Source organism: Oncorhynchus kisutch, linkage group LG24, assembly GCF_002021735.2.
Source record: "Oncorhynchus kisutch isolate 150728-3 linkage group LG24, Okis_V2, whole genome shotgun sequence".
NCBI classification, from domain to species: Eukaryota; Metazoa; Chordata; class Actinopteri; order Salmoniformes; family Salmonidae; genus Oncorhynchus; species Oncorhynchus kisutch.
Genome location: NC_034197.2, coordinates 20,625,534 through 20,641,640, shown reverse-complemented (window position 1 = coordinate 20,641,640; position 16,107 = coordinate 20,625,534). Strand labels below are relative to the sequence as shown.

The 16,107-nt window shown below is 43.8% G+C and overlaps 1 protein-coding gene across 3 annotated transcripts in view; it reads left to right on the top strand.

Moving 5' to 3' along the window:
* The window catches only part of plekhm2 (pleckstrin homology domain containing, family M (with RUN domain) member 2), a 29,857-nt gene that overhangs the window by 10,142 nt on the left and 3,608 nt on the right, over positions 1-16,107 (top strand). For 2 of the 3 annotated variants that reach the window (XM_020458741.2, XM_020458740.2), the window contains 11 exons: positions 6,555-7,424; positions 7,862-7,931; positions 8,509-8,599; positions 10,707-10,771; positions 11,539-11,627; positions 11,900-12,032; positions 12,358-12,548; positions 13,461-13,526; positions 13,853-14,012; positions 14,880-15,059; positions 15,913-16,029. In XM_020458741.2, coding sequence (XP_020314330.1) covers positions 6,555-7,424; positions 7,862-7,931; positions 8,509-8,599; positions 10,707-10,771; positions 11,539-11,627; positions 11,900-12,032; positions 12,358-12,548; positions 13,461-13,526; positions 13,853-14,012; positions 14,880-15,059; positions 15,913-16,029 — 2,032 coding nt within the window. Of the gene's footprint in view, positions 1-6,554; positions 7,425-7,861; positions 7,932-8,508; positions 8,600-10,706; positions 10,772-11,538; positions 11,628-11,899; positions 12,033-12,357; positions 12,549-13,460; positions 13,527-13,605; positions 13,671-13,852; positions 14,013-14,879; positions 15,060-15,912; positions 16,030-16,107 lie in introns of all 3 variants that reach the window. The other variant, XR_004205137.1, reaches the window with a different exon arrangement.

The following is a 16,107-nucleotide window of genomic DNA, read 5'->3' as shown; positions in this document are numbered from 1 at the left end:
TCCTCCCTAAGTTTGTTTTATTCACTGCTTTAGCACAATCTGCCAACCCGGATGTTCTAGCCGTGTCTGAATCCTGGCATAGGAAGACCACCAAAAATTCTGAAATCTTCATCCCTATCTACAACATTTTCAGATAAGATAGAACGGCCAAAGGGGGCGGTGTTAGCCTGCGGAGTTCTGTCATACTATCCAGGTCTGTACCCAAACCATTTGAACTTCTACTTTTAAATATCCACCTCTCTAAAAACAAGTCTCACTGTTGCCGCCTGCTACAGACCACCCTCTGCCCCCAGCTGTGCTCGACACCATATGTGAACTGATTGCCCCCCATCTATCTTCAAAGCTCGTGCTGCTAGGCGACCTAAACTGGAACATGCTTAACACCCCAGCCATCCTACAATCTAAGCTTGATGCCCTCAATCTCACACAAATTATCAATGAACCTACCAGGTACCACCCAAAAGCCGGGCACCCTCATTGATATCCTAACCAAATCAAATCAAATCAAATGTATTTATATAGCCCTTCGTACATCAGCTGATATCTCAAAGTGCTGTACAGAAACCCAGCCTAAAACCCCAAACAGCAAGCAATGCAGGTGTAGAAGCACGGTGGCTAGGAAAAACTCCCTAGAAAGGCCAAAACCTAGGAAGAAACCTAGAGAGGAACCAGGCTATGTGGGGTGGCCAGTCCTCTTCTGGCTGTGCCGGGTGGAGATTATAACAGAACATGGCCAAGATGTTCAAATGTTCATAAATGACCAGCATGGTCGAATAATAATAAGGCAGAACAGTTGAAACTGGAGCAGCAGCACAGTCAGGTGGAAGTTGAAACTGGAGCAGCAGCATGGCCAGGTGGACTGGGGACAGCAAGGAGTCATCATGTCAGGTAGTCCTGGGGCATGGTCCTAGGGCTCAGGTCCTCCGAGAGAGAGAAAGAAAGAGAGAAGGAGAGAATTAGAGAACGCACACTTAGATTCACACAGGACACCGAATAGGACAGGAGAAGTACTCCAGATATAACAAACTGACCCCAGCCCCCCGACACATAAACTACTGCAGCATAAATACTGGAGGCTGAGACAGGAGGGGTCAGGAGACACTGTGGCCCCATCTGAGGACACCCCCGGACAGGGCCAAACAGGAAGGATATAACCCCACCCACTTTGCCAAAGCACAGCCCCCACACCACTAGAGGGATATCTTCAACCACCAACTTACCATCCTGAGACAAGGCTGAGTATAGCCCACAAAGATCTCCGCCACGGCACAACCCAAGGGGGGGGGGGGCGCCAACCCAGACAGGATGACCACAACAGTGAATCAAACCACTCAGGTGACGCACCCCCTCCAGGGACGGCATGAGAGAGCCCCAGCAAGCCAGTGACTCAGCCCCTGTAATAGGGTTAGAGGCAGAGAATCCCAGTGGAAAGAGGGGAACCGGCCAGGCAGAGACAGCAAGGGCGGTTCGTTGCTCCAGAGCCTTTCCGTTCACCTTCCCACTCCTGGGCCAGACTACACTCAATCATATGACCCACTGAAGAGATGAGTCTTCAGTAAAGACTTAAAGGTTGAGACCGAGTTTGCGTCTCTGACATGGGTAGGCAGACCGTTTCATAAAAATGGAGCTCTATAGGAGAAAGCCCTGCCTCCAGCTGTTTGCTTAGAAATTCTAGGGACAATTAGGAGGCCTGCGTCTTGTGACCGTAGCGTACGTGTAGGTATGTACGGCAGGACCAAATCAGAGAGATAGGTAGGAGCAAGCCCATGTAATGCTTTGTAGGTTAGCAGTAAAACCTTGAAATCAGCCCTTGCTTTGACAGGAAGCCAGTGTAGAGAGGCTAGCACTGGAGTAATATGTTCAAATTCTTTGGTTCTAGTCAGGATTCTAGCAGCCGTATTTAGCACTAACTGAAGTTTATTTAGTGCTTTATCCGGGTAGCCGGAAAATAGAGCATTGCAGTAGTCTAACCTAGAAGTGACAAAAGCATGGATTAATTTTTCTGCCTCATTTTTGGACAGAAAGTTTCTGATTTTTGCAATGTTACGTAGATGGAAAAAAGCTGTCCTCGAAATGGTCTTGATATGTTCTTCAAAAGAGAGATCAGGGTCCAGAGTAACGCCGAGGTCCTTCACAGTTTTATTTGAGACGACTGTACAACCATTAAGATTAATTGTCAGATTCAACAGAAGATCTCTTTGTTTCTTGGGACCTAGAACAAGCATCTCTGTTTTGTCCGAGTTTAATAGTAGAAAGTTTGCAGCCATCCACTTCCTTATGTCTGAAACACATGCTTCTAGCGAGGGCAATTTTGGGGCTTCACCATGTTTCATTGAAATGTACAGCTGTGTGTCATCCGCATAGCAGTGAAAGTTTACATTATGTTTTCGAATAACATCCCCAAGAGGTAAAATATATAGTGAAAACAATAGTGGTCCTAAAACGGAACCTTGAGGAACACCGAAATTTACAGTTGATTTGTCAGAGGACAAACCATTCACAGAGACAAACTGATATCTTTCCGACAGATAAGATCTAAACCAGGCCAGAACATGTCTGTGTAGACCAATTTGGGTTTCCAATCTCTCCAAAAGAATGTGGTGATCGATGGTATCAAAAGCAGCACTAAGGTCTAGGAGCACGAGGACAGATGCAGAGCCTCGGTCCGATGCCATTAAAATGTCATTTACCACCTTCACAAGTGCCGTCTCAGTGCTATGATGGGGTCTAAAACCAGACTGAAGCATTTCGTATACATTGTTTGTCTTCAGGAAGGCAGTGAGTTGCTGCGCAACAGCCTTCTCTAAAATATTTGAGAGGAATGGAAGATTCGATATAGGCCGATTTTAGTTTTTTATATTTTCTGGTTCAAGGTTTGGCTTTTTCAAGAGAGGCTTTATTACTGCCACTTTTAGTGAGTTTGGTACACATCCAGTGGATAGAGAGCCGTTTATTATGTTCAACATAGGAGGGCCAAGCACAGGAAGCAGCTCTTTCAGTAGTTTAGTTGGAATAGGGTCCAGTATGCAGCTTGAAGGTTTAGAGGCCATGATTATTTTCATCATTGTGTCAAGCGATATAGTACTAAAACACTTGAGCGTCTCTCTTGATCATAGGTCCTGGCAGAGTTGTGCAGACTCAGGACAACTGAGGTTTGGAGGAATACGCAGGTTTAAAGAGGAGTCCGTAATTTGCTTTCTAATAATCATAATCTTTTCCTCAAAGAAGTTCATGAATTTATCACTGCTAAAGTGAAAGTCATCCTCTCTTGGGGAATGCTGCTTTTTAGTTAGCTTTGCGACAGTATCAAAAAGGAATTTCGGATTGTTCTTATTTTCCTCAATTAAGTTAGAAAAATAGGATGATCGAGCAGCAGTAAGGGCTCTTCGGTACTGCACGGTACCGTCCTTCCAAGCTAGTCGGAAGACTTCCAGTTTGGTGTGGCGCCATTTCCGTTCCAATTTTCTGGAAGCTTGCTTCAGAGCTCGGGTATTTTCTGTGTACCAGGGAGCTAGTTTCTTATAAGATTTTTTTTTTTTTTCGTTTTTAGGGGTGCAACTGCATCTAGGGTATTGCACAAGGTTAAATTGAGATCCTCAGTTAGGTGCCCTCTAAATACACCTCTGCTGTTTTCAACCAAGATCTCCGCGATCACTGCCTCATTGCCTGCACCCGTAATGGGTCAGCGGTCAAACGACCTTCACTCATCACTGTCAAACGCTCCTTGAAGCACTTCAGCGAGCAGGCCTTTCTAATCGAACTGTCTGGGGTATCCTGGAAGGATATTGACCTCTTCCCGTCAGTAGGGGATGCCTGTTTTTTAAATATATTTTTTTATGCCTTCCTCACCATCTTAACCAGTTATGCATTAAGGGGGCGCTATTACAATTTTGGGATGAAAAACGTTCCCGTTTTAAACAAGATATTTTATCACGAAAAGATGCTCGACTATGCATATAATTGACAGCTTTGGAAAGAAAACACTCTGATGTTTCCAAAACTGCAAAAATATTGTCTGTGAGTGCCACAGAACTGATGTTACAGGCGAAACCCAGATAAAAAACCAACCGGGAAGTGCCGCATTTTTTTTAACCGTCCCATTCCAATGACTCCTTATATGGCTGTGAATGAGCTACGAATGAGCTTACATTTTCCACATATTCCCCAAGGTGTCTACAGCATTGTGATGTCTTTTTAGTCATTTCCATTGAAGAATGGCTGTAAGGGACCATATATAGCATGTGGTCACATGGTGTCTCCCGCAGAAAATCTTGCGTAAAATACTGAGGTAGCCATTTTTTCAATCGCTTCTTATGAGAAACCAATTGCCTCGACGGATATATTATCGAATATATATGTTAAAAACACCTTGAGGATGGATCCTAAACAACGTTTGTCGTGTTTCTGTCGATATTATGGAGCAAATTTTGAAAAAAGTTTGGCGTTATAGTTGCAGCATTTTCCGGTTGATTTCTCAGCCAAGCATGATGAAGAAACGGGAGCTATTTCGCCTACAAAAATAATATTTTGGGAAAAAAGGAACATTTGCTATCTAACTGGGAGTCTCCTGAGTGAAAGCATCTAAAGTTAGGTAAAGGTAAATTATTTAATTTGGTTGCTTTTCTTATTTTCGTGAAAATGTTTTCTGCTGCCAGCAGAGCTAGCATAGCATTATGCCATGACAAACTTACACAAATGCTTGTCTAGCGTTGGCTGCAGAAAACAATGCATATTTTGAAAATCTGAGATGACAGTGTTGTTAACAAAAGGCTAAGCTTGTGTTTGAATATATTTATTTCATGAATAGGAAAAGTTTCTAGGGGTATTTATGTCCGCTGCGTTATGCTAATGCGTTTGAGGCTATGATTACGCTCCCGGATACGGGTTTGCTCGTCGCAAGAGGTGAAATAAGCATGCCCCATTCAAGAAATGTAGAACCAGGAACAGATATAGCCCTTGGTTCTCTCCAGACTTTACTGCCCTTAACCAACACAAAATACTTCCGATTGCGTTCTGCATTAGCATCGAACAGCCCCCGTGATATGCTTTTCAGGTAAGCTAGAAACCAATATACACAGGCCAAGGCTAGCTTTTTCAAGCAGAAATTTGCTTCCTGCAACACAAACTCAAAAACGTTCTGGGACACTGTTAAGTCCATGAAGAATAAGAACACCTCCTCCCAGCTGCCCACTGCACTGAGGATAGGAAACACTGTCACCACTGATAAATCCACTCTAATTGAGAATTTCAATAAGCATTTCTCTACGGCTGGCCGTGCTTTCCACCTGGCTACCCCTACCCCGGTCAGCAGCACTGCACCCACCACAACTCGCCAAAGCCTTCCCCATTGCTCCTTTTCCCAAATCCAGTCAGCTGATGTTCTGAAAGAGCTGCAAAATCTGGACCCCCTACAAATCAGCCAGGCTAGACAATCTATACCCTTTCTTTCAAAAAATTATCTGCCGAAATTGTTGCAACCCCTATTACTAGCCTGGTCAACCTCTCGTGTCGTCTGAGATTCCCAAAGATTGGAAAGCAGCTGCGGTCATTCCCTTCTTCAAAGGGGGGGACACTCTTGACCCACACTGCTACAGACCTACAGTGGGGCAAAAAAGTATTTAGTCAGCCACCAATTATGCAAGTTCTCCCACTTAAAAAGATGAGGCCTGTAATTTTCATCATAGGTACACTTCAACTATGACAGACAAAATGAGAAAGAAAATCAGATTGTAGGATTTTGCCTACCTGGTTAAATAAAGGTAAAATAAAAAAAATTGAGAACATGTTTGAAACTTGGAAGCATTAACATACTCCTAGCTCCAAACACCTGACTCGAGAAATAAGCTGATCAACTACGTCTGGCTCTAGGTTCAAGGACCGCTACTTTGATGCAGACAAGAAACAGCGTTTACGTGAAATGTTACATACACAGCTGGACAAGATGGAAACGGGGGACATACGTAAATGCCAACAAAATACGTTTGTGTGTGTGTGTGTGTGTGACCTTTTTTATTTAACTAGGCGAGTCAGTTAAGAACAAATTCTTATTTACAATGACAGCCTACCCTGGCCAAACCCGGACGATGCTGGGCCAATTGTGCGCCGCCCTACGAGACTCCCAACCACGGCCGGATGTGATGCAGTCTGGATTCGAACCAGGGACTGTAGTGAGAGCTTTTTGCCCTGAGATGCAGTGCCTTACTCCGCTGTGTGTGTGTGTGAGAGAACTTTTTAACTGTACTAGAATGCTTAAAAGGCCGCAAAAATCTTTCATATCTGTTATTGGTATCGCTTTTTGGGGAGCAAGGAAAATATGCGTATCGGCCAAAAATGCCATATCGGTGCATCCCAAATTTCACTGTCAGGTCTACACCTGTTGTATTTGGCTCATGTGACAAATAAATATTTGATTTGTTTTATTGGCACACACATACAGGTCAGCAAGCCTTGTAAGCTCTATGGCTTGGAAAATGTGATTTGTTAATTTATACAATGGGCCCAGGAAGAGTACACATGAACTACCCATTATGACGTGGTTGTTTCTTTTCCACCAGGATGGCCAGACGAAAGAAGCCATCCAAGAAGCGCTGTAGCGTGAAAAGCTCCACAGTGAGCGGTGACCAGAACAATGTGGCCTTCGAGCAGGCGGAGGCAGACGATAGAGCCCCGGCTGGATGTGAGGGACCAGAAGGAGACACCTGGAGCCCCTCTGTGGGGTTGCCGCAGGGCTCAGGGGGGGCCGAGACGGCGAGAAGGAGCAGCAGGAGGGAGACTGGGGAGGAGGAAGAGTCAGAGGGCCTCCTGCGGCTGCCGGAGATGACAGACACCTCCATGGACAGCGTTGGCCAGCCCCTACGTGACGTCATGGACCGGCTCAACGGTGCTCTCGATGGGGAGAAGACCTGGGGGCGACCAGCTGGAGAGGAAGAAGAAGAGGAGGGGGCAAAAACCCAGCAGAGTTCCCTCCCCAGACGGCCCTCCTCCACCAGCCTTGAAGCCAACCCGCAGCCCCCGGGGCAGCAGCCCTTTCGAGGGGATTCGATGGGTGAGCCGCCTGACCCGGAAGCCAGGCACCCCCCCCTGCTGCGCCCTGCTCTGGCCCCGAGTCCCAACTTCCTGCAGGCCCCCCCGGCTCCTGCAGACTTTTACTGCTTTACCCCCCACAGTCCAGATGCTGCTGCCCTGCGTAGTGGCCACCATGACACTGCAGGGCATGGCCAGTCACAGGCTCTTCTTGGTGGCAATGAAGTTGAGGCAGAGGCACCGCCAGGACAGGACCCCTCCCTAGAGGAGGAAGAGCATGATGAGGAGGAAAATGATGAGGCAGTAATGGTTGAAAATGGATTGGCTGCTGGAGAAACTGAAGAGGAGACGGAAGAGGACAGGCTCAGTCCAACGGAAAACTCTCATCCTGCAGAATTCAAGTGAGTTGAGGGTTACTTAACACCATTTTAGGTGAATCATGAATGAAACCTTTTTTTCATGGTGCAATATGTCGAATTTAGCTTTCTGGTTTCGAATTTAGATTTCTGGTTTCTAAAATGTTTTAATGTCCGTCTGATTTCAGGTTGTGACATAACAAGCAATGTATAGTGTAGAAAATCATTGTACCATCTAAACCGCTAAGAAAAACATTTTTAATAACCAGAAATATAGTTTATAATATTGCTGTATGAAGCTGATATGAGTAAAATGAAACTTACGGAGGAGGGGAAGCAATCATAATGAAAGGTGTATAATTCACATTTCTATCTGAAATCAGTCAGGTCGTACACCAAATTACACAATGGACCTTTTAAGTATATATTTTTTGGCAATACTTTAGCCACAGTGGTGTGCTGATTCTGTGTGGCCGTTTCAGGGTGGACAACAATCACCTGCTGCTGCTCATGATCCATGTCTTCAGAGAGAATGAGGAGCAGCTCTTCAAGGTAAGCCTCTGTTTCACTGTGGTATATTATGTTGGGGGGGGGGGGGGTGTAAAGGCCATACATTATGATCATTTGAGCATTTATCATTGGATTTAAACCCTCCCTGTCATGGATTTAACAATAGTAGAATTTCCTTCCAGCCAATGCTTCCCTCCAATCCAAAGCATTTAAATCCTTGAAAGGGAGTGTGCACACTAGGAGAAGCATTGAGAATCGGGACGCTGTATCCATTCTGAATACATAACTGGGGAAAAATTATTCAAATGTATTGGTGAATAAACAAGTACTATTAGTATGCTTTGCAGTGTATATTTTGAGTTTATATTAACCTTTTTTTAACTAGGCAAGTCGGTTAAGAACAAATTCTTATTTACAATGACGGCCAAACCCTAACCCGGATGACGCTGGGCCAGTTGTGCGCCACCCTATGGGACTCCAAATCATGGCCGGTTGTGATACAGCCTGGAATCGAACCAGGGTCTGCAGTGACGCCTCTAGCACTGAGATGCAGTGCCTTAGACCGCTGTGCCACTCGGGAGCGGTGCAGTCCTGAGTGTTTAGTTCTGTCTGTTCCCAGATGGTGAGGATGAGCACGGGTCACATGGAGGGGGACTTGCAGCCTCTCTACCTGCTGCTGACTGACTGTTACATCTACCTGCTGAGGAAAGGTGAGGGTTTACTGCACATCACGCTCTCAGATACTCTCTTTCTTACTGTTTCTATCTATCTCTCGCTCTCTCTGTCTCTCTGTCTTTGTGTGATGGTCATTACATTTATATTTAATGGCTGCCTTTGACTTTGCTTGTCATGCTCTATCCTATCTATCTACAGTGCATATGGAAAGTATTCAGACCACTTGACTTTTACACATTTTGTGACATTACAGCCTTATTCTAAAATGGATTAAATACATTTTTTTTCTCATCAATCTACACAATACCCCATAATGACTTAGGTAAAAATGGTTTTTAGAACATTTGTAGAATGTATTAAAAATAAGAAACAGAAATACCTTATTTACATAAGTATTCAGACCCTTTGCTATAAGACTCATAATTGAGCTCAGGTGCATCCTGTTTCCATTGATCATCCTTGATGTGTCTACAACTTGATTGGAGTCCACCTGTGGTAAATTTAATTGATTGGACTTGATTTGGGAAGGCACACCTGTCTATTTAAGTTCCCACTTTTGACAGTGCATGTCAGAGTAAAAACCAAGCCATGAGGTCAAAGGAATTGTCCGTAGAGCTTCAAGACAGGATTCTGTTGAGGGACAGATCTGGGGAAGGGTACCAAAACATTTCTGCATGATTGAAGGTCCCCAAAAACACAGTGACCATCATTCTTAAATTGAAGATGTTTGGAAACACCAAGACACTGACTAGAGCTGGTGGCCCAGCCATACTGACCAATCGGGGAGAAAGACCTTGTTCAGGGAGGTGACCAAGAACCCAATGGTCACTCTGACAGAGCTCCAGAGTTCCTCTGTGGAGATGGTTGTCCTTCTGGAAGATTCTCCCATCTGCAACACTCCACCAGTCAGGCCTTTATGGTAGAGTGGCCAGATGGAAGCCACTCCTCAGTAAAAGACACATGACAGCCCACTTGGAGTTTGCCAAAAGGCACTTAAAAGACCCTCAGACCATGAGAAACAAGATTCTCTGGTCTGATGAAACCAAGATTAAACTCTTTGGCCTGAATGCCAAGCGTCACGTCTGGAGGAAACCTGGCATCATCCCTAGGGTGAAGCATTGTGGTGGCAGCATCATGTTGTGGGGATGTTTTTCAGCGGCATGGACTGGGAGACTAGTCAGGGTCGAGGGAAAGATATACAGAGAGATCCTTAATGAAAACCTGTTCCAGAGCGCTCAGGACCTCAGGCTGGGGCAAAGGTTCCTTCCAACAAGACAACGACCCTAAGCACACATCCAAGACAACGCAGGAGTGGCTTCGGAACAAGTCTCTTATTGTCCTTGAGTGGCCCAGCCTGAGCCCACACCTGAACCTGATCTAACATCTCTGGAGAAACCTGAAGATAGCTGTGCAGCAACGCTCCCCATCAAACCTGACACAGCTTGAGAGGATCTGCAGAGAAGAATGGGAGAAACTTCCCAAATACAGGTGTGCCAAGCTTGTAGCGTCATACCCAAGAACACTCAAGGCTGTAATTGCAACAAAGTACTGAGTACTTTCCAAATGCACTGTAGATAGATAGGACAGAGCGTGACAAGCAATGTCAAAAGGCAGCCATTAAATATAAATATTTTGCTCTGACTTGTGTAAATGTGATATTTCAGTAGTTTTTGCTTTGTCATTATGGGTTATTGTAATCAATTTTAGAATTAGGCTGTAACGTAACAAGATCTGTACTAGGATCTACTAGGATCTGCAGAGAAGAATGGGAGAAACTTCCCAAATACAGGTGTGCCAAACTTGTAGCGTCATACCCGAGAACACTCAAGGCTGTAATTGCAACAAAGTACTGAGTACTTTCCAAATGCACTGTAGATAGATAGGACAGAGCGTGACAAGCAATGTCAAAAGGCAGCCATTAAATATAAATATTTTGCTCTGACTTGTGTAAATGTGATATTTCAGTAGTTTTTGCTTTGTCATTATGGGTTATTGTAATAAATTTTAGAATTAGGCTGTAACGTAACAAGATGTGGAAAAAGTCAAGGGGTCTGAATACTTTCCGAATGCACTGTAGCTGTCTGTCTCTCTGTCTGTCTGTTCATCCCACACTTAAACACTCTCTCTCTCTTGCTCTTTCAGGTGCAGCGGAAAAGCCCTATACAGTAGAGGATGCCATCTCTTACAATGAGTTGGACTTTGTCTCTGTAAGTTGTCTATACTGCTGGGATATGTTGTCTAGTGTCAGGATTGTCTGTGAATTGTTTCTTGTAATGTCGAATGGCTGCAAGGACGCAATACTTTTTCTTCAAGCTTTAGCTTTAGGGTTGTCTTGGTCAATGTTTAGCTTCAGGGTCACAGTGTCACAATGTTCATGAGGTCAGATGGTTCATGATGAGTTTGCTAGATTCGCGTTGTTCCAGTCATTGTTTATGGGAATTCCAAGATGGCCGACAATCTTGCAACCAATTTGAAAACCGTTGACTGTGACTTTCTGTCATTCAACTGTCTGTCATTCAAATATTCAAATGCAAATTGTAGTAGATCCTTCATAGACATATGTGCAGCGGTAGCAATTTACCAAAAGTAAAATCCAAATGCTTAGTTTATGGACTAGAGTCTTGTAATGAGTTTCATTTTCCAAATAGTGTTGATGCCACCATATCATTTTATGAAGTACTTTGGACTGTATGAGGGAAGTGCATGAAAGATGCCTTGAAGGGATACTTTGAGATTTTGGCTATGAGGGCCTTTTATTTACTTCCCCAGAGTCCGATGAACTGACTCTGGGGAAGTGACCGGAAGTCTATGGGTATAAAAAATGAAAAGATTGCTTTTATATTGCACATTGCTGCAACAAGACCTCCACCTAAAAAGTTGATGGACAGAAGACGGGAAAACGACAAGAAGGAAATTACTGTCAATGTCCAGTCCATTAAGTTGTGCTGTGTTATTGTCCCTGTCCGTCTCTCAGGTGGGCTTGGACCAGCAGACATTCCTGCTGGTGTGCACCAACAGAAGACGGCAGTTCCTCCTGGACACGGCCGACTCATCGCTTACTGTGTGAGTGCCTCCTCTAATCTGCTCTCCCTCCTTCTCCCTGGCGGCATCTCCACAGTCTAAAATGGCTTCTTCTCCCCATCTCCTTTCCTCCATCTGTGCTAATTCTAAAGGACTGGACTGTGGAAAGCAACTTCCTAGTTGGCATGCTCTCGCATATGTTTCCATATCAGTATGAATGAAGGAGAAGAGAAGCAGAATAAGTTACTCTTTATCCCTCCCCCTCTCTTCTAACCCACCATCCTCTTTTTTCTTTCTTTCTCTCTCTTCCTCAGCTGTTTTTTGGCAGCCCTGACGTCGGCCATGATAAAGGGGTGCAGGGAGCCCCCCTACCCCTCTGTGCTGACCGACGCCACCATGGAGAAACTGGCCCTCACCAAGTTTGTCTCCCAGGAGTCCCACTGTGAGGTGAGGACCACCAAATTTTTGCTGTCTCACTTAGCTGGGCCTGCACACATCCTTCATTTCTAAAATATACAAATAAAGACATTTCATTTTGAAACAATGCCTGTATACTGATTTTATGCTCTCATGAAATGAAGTCTTATTTTGATTGGAATCACATTACAATACACACTTAACTCTCATCAATCATGGATCTGATGGAGTGGTTATAGGCATAGCTATGACTAGCCACAGACATCACCAACTCAATCAGTATGCTCAACACATGTACAACCATGTGTAATAGACAAGGGATACACTTGTGTAATGATGCGTTGTGTCTGTGTAGGTATCTCAAGTGATCATTCGCCTGTATTCTTTGATTCACTGGGAGGACCCCATGGATGTGACTCTGGCCACCCAGACAGCCCTGGTGGGCGCTGGGGACTCATCCAGCACTAAAGAGGGCCCCCTACTCTACAGAGCATGCACCACCTACCTGGGCAAGGAGCTGTGGAAGAGCTGTTACCTCGTACTGAGGTATGTATTGGCAGTCATAGGCTTTTAGAGGAACAATATGCTGAAATCACTCTGCCATTGCCTGGTTGCTAAAGTTCTAAACTGATTGCCTAATTTCTGTTTATGTGATGAAACAAGCAGTGTAGAGAATCATTGTAACGTCTAAACCTCTGTGTAATATATTTTCAATAACCAAAAATATTGTATCTTTAGCTGTTTGAAGCTAGTGTACAAAATCGAAAGTAAAAAAAGACGCAAAAACAAAAGTTAAGGACGGTAAGCATAAACATAACACCCATAAAACAGATCTATCGCTTATAAGACTTTCAATGAGAATGACGGATCTATAACTCACATTTCTGTGTGAATTTGGTTGGGTTGCCCATAAAGCTACATATTGCACCTTTAATAAACCCATATAATAAGACATCATACAGGCTCGTACTTGCTTATAACAAGTAATAAAGCATTGTACCTGGATGCGTTTTCCAGGAAGTGTTACTGATATATCTGCCTTCTATTACGTTTGTTATAGAATGTTATGTGTAACTTTACTTGAACAGGTTGAAGCACAGCTACAGTAACACATTCCTGTTCTTATTTTAATATAACTGCTATATTCAATGTAGTTAATATAATTATACATTTGCACATTTCATTGTGCTCAAAGCAAGATTATAAACTGGGTTGTTCAAGCCCTGGATGCTGATTGGCTGAAAGCCATGGTATATGAGGCCATATACCACAGGTATGAATTAAAACTACTTATTTACTGTTCTAATTACATTGGTAACCTTTTTAAAATGGTAATAAGGCACCTCATGGGTTTGGGGGGCTAACAGCTTAGCCGTAGTATATTGTCCATATACCACACCCCCTTGAGCCTTATTGCTTAAATATATTTCAGTATGTGTTCCTCTTGTCCTTGTTCAGCAAAGGGGTTCTCTACCAGTATACAGAGAAGACTGATGCGACACCACTAATGTCCATCACTATGGGGTAAGGCATGCACGCCGTGTTACCACTCATCCTCCAACATGTGTGTTGTGTCTGTTTATGATGGGATTGTTTCCACAAGGGAATGGATCTGTTCCTAGCGCTTTTATGGATCAAGTTGTTTGGACAATTGCACTGGGTTCAAACGTAGGTGATTGCACTTATTTTGCTGAATCATAATCTGTCATAATTTGATGAAATACCCATAGTTGGGTATCTATCGCTATGAAATATATATTTTTTAGTAAATAGTAGGCTATTGACTTTTCCTATTTTCATTGTTTGACCATCTTCTGTGCGCTCTCTCCCACCCTTCCTCGCTCTCTCAGGGGCGGGTACTGCGGAGGTTGCCGGCGCTCCAACAGCACAGAGCAGCCTCATGCCTTCCAGGTGATCCTGACAGAGCGGCCTCCTCTGGAGCTGAGCGCCGACAATGAGGGAGACATGGCCGACTGGATGCTGGTGCTCTGCCAGTCTGTCTCCAAAGGGGTGAAGGAATACACACACACGCTGCACTCTGACACACATGCACACTGCACCGTGAGAATAATGAGAGTGAGCATGGCTGACCATGCAGACTTTGCCATGCTATAGCCATGAAGGGAAGAAAACCCTACTAGATTAAAAACATATATTTGCATGAACTGTCCCACACCATGTCATTCCCTATCTCCCAACATTGAGTTCAGTTCCTCCAGGTTCAATCAAAGATTCACTGCAGACAAGGGATCTTTCTCTGATTTTTAAATCAGAAATATGTTTGTTTTCATTTAGTTCATGGTTTTTCTACATAGAATTGTTGTTGTTTTTGTACCGTCTATGTCCAATCTTTTTTATATAAACATTTCCGGGATAGAAAAAGGTTTTTTAAACTTAAACGATTAAAACAATATAAAGTATGTCGAAATCATAATGGACCTAATATACTTTTTCAAAAAGATCTTTGAGAACGAACAATATTTTTGTCATGGCATGGGCCCACATTGATTTTATGTTTGAGTCACTCGGGATAGCATAAGCCATGGCAAAATGTGTAGAATTGCAGGAAATTAGCTTTAAAATAGCACATTTTCTCTCGGCCCCATGGAAAGATCTGAAAAATTGCAGGAAATTTGCTTTAAAAGCTACATTTTGCAGCCAACAGGAGGGCATCTAAAACTGCATCATTGGCCACAACCCTGCCATGCCCACCACCTAAGCCAGATTTTGGTCCAGAAAAAAACCTGTTGTTTTAACAGTAGCTCTGAAGTACATAGGTTAAGTATATCTGTATTTTATCAATAAATTAGACTGGTTTCCCTATATCACCCCCCACCATAGCTGTTTTTATTCTTTAAACCTCCCTTCTGTCTTCAGGTGATCCCCCAGGGCGTGGCCCCCACACCGTGTATTCCTTGTTGCCTGGTGGTGACAGACAGGAAGCTGCTGACATGCCACCAGGACTGCCAGACTAGCTTCTTCCGCTCGCTGGGCGGAGCTGATCTCTCTGATGTCACTGCTGTCAGTCTGGAGGACGACAAAGAATACTGTGTTGTTGTGAGTCACCTCACGCCTGCCTTGTCCTCACTTGCCTGTGCCCTCTAGTCTTTTCTCTTTGTCTCAATTGAATTTGTTCTATTGAACATGCCACCACTATAAAAGCATTTTAATTATATGAAGAATCTTGTAGATCAGTGGTTCCCAAACTTTGTTTGTAGTCCCGTACCCCTTCAAACGTTCAACCTCCAGCTGTCTACCCCCTCTAGCACCAGGGTCAGCACACTGTCAAATGTTATTTTTTTGCCATCATTGTAAGCCTGCCCCACACACACACCACAACTATGAGTTTTTGTCACAATCCGGCTCGTGTCAAGTCACAAGAGCTCTTATAAGACAAGGGAACATATAATAATATAATAAGAATCAATCATTTTGCTCTTTATTTAACCGTCTTCCATATAAAACCTTATTTGTTAATCGAAAATTGTGAATAACTCACCACAGGTTAATGAGAAGGGTGTGCTTGAAAGGACGCTCATAACTTTGCAATGTTGGGTTGTATTGGAGATAGTCTTATTTAATTTTCCGCACACAGTCTGTGCCTGTATTTAGTTTTCATGCTAGTGAGGGCCGAGAATACATACATACACCTTAGCCAAATACATTTAAACTGTTTTTCACAATTCCTGACATTTAATCCTAGTAAAAATTCCCTGTCTTTACTCAGTTAGGATCACCACTTTATTTTAAGAATGAAATGTCAAAGATTTATTTCAGCTTTCATTTCTTTCATCACATTCCCAGTGGGTCAGAAGTTTACATACACTCAATTAGTATTTGGTAGCATTGCCTTTGTCTGTATTGCTCTTGCCATAATTATTATTGTTATTATTATTATCTCTGTATATAGGAGTTTGCAGTGGACAGGGCTCAGTTCCTGCCTCCCTGGGTGTTGTACTTCAGCGGATGTGAGGAGAGAGACCGCCTGCTGGAGGCGCTAGAGAGTGCCTGGAGAGACATTTTCCAGGTAAGGGAGAGAATGATCGAAGAGGAAGGGGTTTGAGACAGGCAAGGATCACAGTAAAAAAGGATCAGCTCAATAACA